This window comes from Amaranthus tricolor, chromosome 6, assembly GCF_026212465.1.
Source record: "Amaranthus tricolor cultivar Red isolate AtriRed21 chromosome 6, ASM2621246v1, whole genome shotgun sequence".
Classification (NCBI taxonomy): Eukaryota; Viridiplantae; Streptophyta; class Magnoliopsida; order Caryophyllales; family Amaranthaceae; genus Amaranthus; species Amaranthus tricolor.
The window spans coordinates 28,105,612-28,111,450 of NC_080052.1; the positions used below are offsets into that span (position 1 = coordinate 28,105,612).

Sequence of the window (5,839 nt, forward strand, 5' to 3'; positions counted from 1 at the left end):
AATAATTTTAAAAATGTTATCAAATTGAAGTATTATGATTTTAAATAATTTTCAAAGCTTAGCTTTTTGTATTTAAAAGGATGTGGCTGTTCAGCTTGTCGCTCGACTCCCTACCAACTTTTTGTAAAAGTTTCTTTTTATGATATTAAATACAATTTAATAAAATAATAATAAAAATACTAATACTAATTATTATTATTATTATTATTATTATTATTATTATTATAAATATTATTTAAAATATAATTATATTATATTAATTTAATGATTGACATACTTTTTCCTTTCCCTATACTAGCTAGATTCCCGTGCAATGCATGATTTTTATAAAAACTAAAACTTATGAAAATTTATGCTCAAATTTAATCCATGATTATTTACCAGTTGTAAATTCAATTTATGAAGTAAAAGTATCCTTTAAAATATTGGATAAATTAGGTTGTAATCTGAAACTTCAAACATTTAAAAGATAATAAATATTTGAAATGATCTTATTAAGTAATATTTTTTTTTTGATATAATAGAATAGTTTTCAAATAATTGGGTATAATGTAAATAATTCTGTAAGTAAATAAATTAAAAAAATGAGAAAAACCACATATACCTAATATTATTGGTAAACAATTAAATCTTTAATTTACAAAATATTTTTGATTTACAGAAAATATATTACAAAACATATGAGAAAAACCACATACATCTAATATATATATTGCCAGTAACAATTAAATATTTGTTTACAAAATCTTTTAATTTAAAAAATTTATTAATTACTAATATTGACAAAAAGCCATTGTGGGTTGTTTGAAAAAAACTCACTGTGGTTTTATTTTGATTGATTTGATGACTCTATTAGAAAATCACTAAATGTTGGGTCAAATAGAGAAATTTATTTTAAAGCTACGGGTCGAATACTTGACCCACTATTATAATAACTCTTATTAGTTAATCTTAAATCTAAGAAATTTGTAATTTTTTTTGTAAGGACTTGTCTTATATATATATATATATATATATATATATATATATATATATATATATATATATATATATATATATATATATATATATATATATATATATATATATATATATATATATATATATATATATATATATATATATATAAAAGTGCACCGAATCATCAATGTATAGCTAATTCTTTTCATTTAGGCACATAATTAATTGACTTTGTAAATTTAAATTAGACATACTTAATAAATATTATTGAAGAATTTGTAATTTTAGTTCATATATTAACATTTGAAATAAAAAAATATATCAAATTAGACATGCATAATGATATATTATATAGTTGAAACTTTCTTTATTTAACATGCCATCAAATTAATCTTTAATATGAAAAAATTATTGTCTACAACTAAGAGGCTTGTCATGTGTCATTTTTCATCAAAATTATTGGTATGTGTAATACCCCTCCCTTTGAATTATTCACAAAGAGAAATAGAGTGTTTGTTGAGTATTTGATTTTCTAGCCATTTAATAGAATAAAATCAAGTTTACATTATATTTAGTTTATTATTTCATCTGGCAAATCTTTGTAAAGAATTTTTTTTAGTTGTATGATATATATTTCAATAAATTAGCAATTAAAAAATTTGATTAATCTAGTTGGTAAATCTTTGTAAGGTGTCACATAAAAATTTTCAATCTTTTTAGTTAATTGTATGACTGAAAAGTGATATTTGCTATGGATCATCGAGTAGATTTAGGATTATGTGTTTTTAATTGGTTTGAAATTGGATTTTGTGCCATATTGTGTTTTATATTATTGTAAATCATTTTTGAAGTCAGGTCAAATCAGTTTTGGTTATAAAATTGAATAAATTTTAGGTCATCGAATTTGTTTTGTACACCCTTATTTGCTGTAATTGATACCAAATTTATTCTCTAGAGTTCTTTATTGAAATGAAAGTAATGTACTATGTGTAAATAGGTTTTAACATGCAGTTTGATAATATGTCATTACAGCAAATGACTTTCACATTTAAAAATAAAATAGACAAATAAAGAAAAATAGAGGAAGTGAACAAAACATGCAAGGGAAATTATTGGTATTAAGATTTGAGTATTTATATGGGTTAAGCAAATTAATGTTTATTTGTATTTTTATAATTGTTAACATAAACATTTTGTATGATATCTCATTCAATATAAAATTGATTTGGACACTTTTGTTTGATAAAAAGTAACTGAATTATGAATCAATTGTGTTTGTCATCTAAATACTAAACAATAAATATAAATTTTACCTTTTATTTAGGAGATATATTAAAATATTACTTATTTTTTCTAAAAGTTATTTCATATAGAAATACTCATTTAGTTTTCAAATTACAGCTTGACTTATGTCTTGGAATCATTGAAAGCGATAAGGCTACGGCTTCTTCAATTATAGATGAACAGAGGACCCAGAGACGGAACGAAAAGGTAATTAAAAAATTGAATAATTAATTCATTTTTATTTTTGATATACTAGTATCTAATTTAACCTTTATAATTAGTATTCCCTTCGATTCAGAATTAATGTTTAATTTTTTTTAATATTGTTGATATTTCACTATTATTTAATTTGCTTTTTTTAAAAAAGAGATGAGATCTTGTTTGATTCATTTTAATATAAAATTTATTAATATCAACTTTTTATAATTTTAAATTATTCATAGTTAGAAATATTATGGAATGAATTAGCGCATTGATAAACTTGTGAAAAACGAATGGGATATTAACTCTGTATTGGAGGGATTACAATTTATTATTATCATTAATAATTATAATTTGGATGAATGTATAACAGTTATTAGAACTCCAAAGAGAGCTAGATAGCCTGTATTACGACGAAAATCCAAAGCTGATGTCTAAACTTTGTCAACTGGATAAGGATTGTCTTGCCCACCAAGATAATCTAAGAAGACTTGGCCAAAAACGACAATATGAGGTATAATTTTCATCTTATATTTATTCTTACGATTTAGTTTATTAGATTGGTGTATTTTTTTAAAAAAACATCTCATAAGATTGTCTTTCTCTGAGACGATTTTAAAAGAAAGAGTACATATATATGTGCTAATAATTATTTTAGTTAAGTTATTCAATCTATTTATTAAGAGATTCACGGTGAGATCGTCTCATAAAGACTTGTAACTAAAAAGAATTCTTTAATTGAAAAGGTGAAATGGTTACTATTATAAATATACAATCTTTTAGAAGTATACATAACAAATTTGGAAATAAAGGAGGGGAAGAGTGGAATGCCACAAATTCTTGAGAGACTATCTCTAATTAGGCCAACCTATTATATATTTTTTAAAATATTATAAGTAGGCATTAAGAATGATGTAAGTAGACATTTAAGATAATGAAAGTAGGCACTAATGATAAAGTAAGTAAGCATTAAGGATAATTTAAGTAGTCATTAAAAATACGATAAGTAGGCATTAATCATTAATGGGCTAGGCTTGAGATACGTCTTTCAAAAAGACGGTCTCTCAAGAGACTAGCTAGTAGAATGGAGAGAGAGGTAAGAAAAGTAACTTTTATTTGTTCAGGGTGGAATGGAAGGAAAGAGAAGATGAGAGGTACACCATTGTTCTATTTCCTTCCGTCCAAACAAATGCTCTTTCGTTGGTGTTTTGGTAGTTGGCTTTTACATTAGCTTTTTGGTTGTTGGCTTTTGGCCTGTTGGTTGGTCAAACATTCAAAAAAAGTGTTTGGTAAACGTCCTTTAAGCCAACTGAAAAGCTAGCTTTTAAGCCAAAATTAAAAAGCTACTCCATTTAGCTATTTTTGTGTGCTTTTGACTTGTTGACCTACTTTGATTTAATAAAAAACCAACAACCAATGGCTAAGTTTACCAAACATTTCCATAAACAGTTGGCCTTTTCAACTAGCTTAAAAGACAACAAAAACAACAAACATTTTCAGTTGGTCAAACAAGCCAACTAAAAAAACCAACAGCCAACAACCAATTATTAAACACCACCTAAATCTCTGCTCTATTTTTCCCTTTATTTTTTTTTTATCCAAACACAACCTTTTAACTTGTGACATAATTACTTGTAATTGAACAAGAATGCCTCTCTTTCTTAACTCTATCAATCTTGTATAATTGAATAAGTATCTCATTCTTTTTGAACTCACTAATTAATCATACATTAAGGTTTATAGGGCTTTATTCGGTGATATTTTTTTGTAACATTTTTAGGTTGTTCCTCTTTTTTCGATCCTCTAAAATTTTCATAATGAAGGTTGAAATTGAGGTTTTTTCAATTTTGTATAATTGAAAAATTCACGTATTAAGTTGTATTTTGTATTTTTTTTCTTAAATGAAGGAGGACTATCAAAATTCATCCGATTATTGGAAAAAAGTTAGGAATGTTAATACAATAATAGACACAGAAAACAAGTTTATTGAAAAGGTGTTTCTTTTATTCCTTGTGTTTCTTATATTTCTAATTTTTTTTATCCATTGACCTCTATTTATAAGAATCTTGACAATTTTTTTTTATTAAAAAGTAAGATATATATATATCCTAATTAAGTCAATAATTAGGTAGTACCTGACGAGGAGGGCACCAAGGAAGTGGCCTTAAGGATAAACAACGACAAATCGGTCTTAGCTAATAATGATAATGGTATTAGAATTGAGAAAGACAATCTTCAAGAATTTGACGCAAATGGAGGGCTCGAGAAGGTACCTAATTTAACGAACAATGTTCCTAACCCTAATAATCTTTCGACGGATCAAACCGCGCCAGTTGAAGCTATTATGAAGAAAGCTCGTGTTGCAGTTCGAACTCGGAGTCAAGCACCCGTGGTAAGTCTTTGTTCATATCAACCACGGTTTTTTCGCGTTAAAATGTAAAATGTCTAATTTATTTATAATTTTTTTTAAAAATGCAGATAAATGATGGATGTTCATGGCGAAAATATGGAGAAAAACTTCCAAAGGGTAGCCCCCATCCAAGAGCCTATCTACGGTGCACAATGGTTAAGAAATGTCATGTACGCAAACAAGTATGTAATTTTAATATAACAATAAAATCAGTCGTAATATCTTAATTAAGCTCTTTTTTTATTGGTACACAAATGAAATCATCATTAAATTGTTGAATATGACCATATGAATGAAAAGAAACACAATAGATATGAAAAAATTGCATTTTTTTTCATTTAAGTACCAATAATAGAATAAAGAGAATCGGAGGGAAGAAAATGCTATTGGAAATTATTTTCCTTGCTTTCATTAATGAATTTGGGAGAATAAATACAAGATGGAATAATCAAGTTTTGAAAACTAAATAATCTATACAATATTTACTTATAATAAAAAGATTTTGCAAGATATGCAAAATATACAAGATATACAAAATATTACTTCTGATATACCCCCGCAGTCGAATCGGAAGGTTGATGGACGCTGAGACTGGAGCGAAAATCATCGCAGAGAATCTTAGGAAGTCCCTTAGTAAAAATGTCATCAATCTAATATCGAGATGGAACATGAAGAACACGAACATTCCCACGCTGCACTTTTTCTCGAACGAAATGTATGTCCATCTCAATATGTTTAGTGCGTTGATGGTGAATAGGGTTACTTGATAAAACTAATATTATCACAAAATAAACATGAGTAGTTGTATTAATGGGAAAATGAATCTCAAGTAGTAAATTTCGAATCCAGCAAGTCTTAGAAACAACATTAGCTACGCCACGATACTCAGCCTCAACAATGGACTTGGAAACGGTAGGTTGGCGCTTAGCAGACCAAGAAATCAAATTATCACCAAGAAAAACACAATAGCCGGATGTAGAACGA

The 5,839-nt window shown here is 26.4% G+C and overlaps 1 protein-coding gene across 1 annotated transcript; it reads left to right on the top strand.

Moving 5' to 3' along the window:
• Positions 1–1,359: 1,359 nt before the first annotated feature.
• On the top strand, positions 1,360–5,444 carry LOC130815736 (WRKY transcription factor 6-like). The gene is made up of 9 exons (XM_057682218.1): positions 1,360–1,422; positions 2,362–2,451; positions 2,819–2,959; positions 3,583–3,656; positions 4,226–4,280; positions 4,353–4,439; positions 4,574–4,837; positions 4,924–5,037; positions 5,418–5,444. The coding sequence occupies exons 1-9, from the start codon at positions 1,360–1,362 to the stop codon at positions 5,442–5,444; spliced, it is 915 nt and encodes a 304-aa protein (XP_057538201.1).
• Positions 5,445–5,839: the final 395 nt, after the last annotated feature.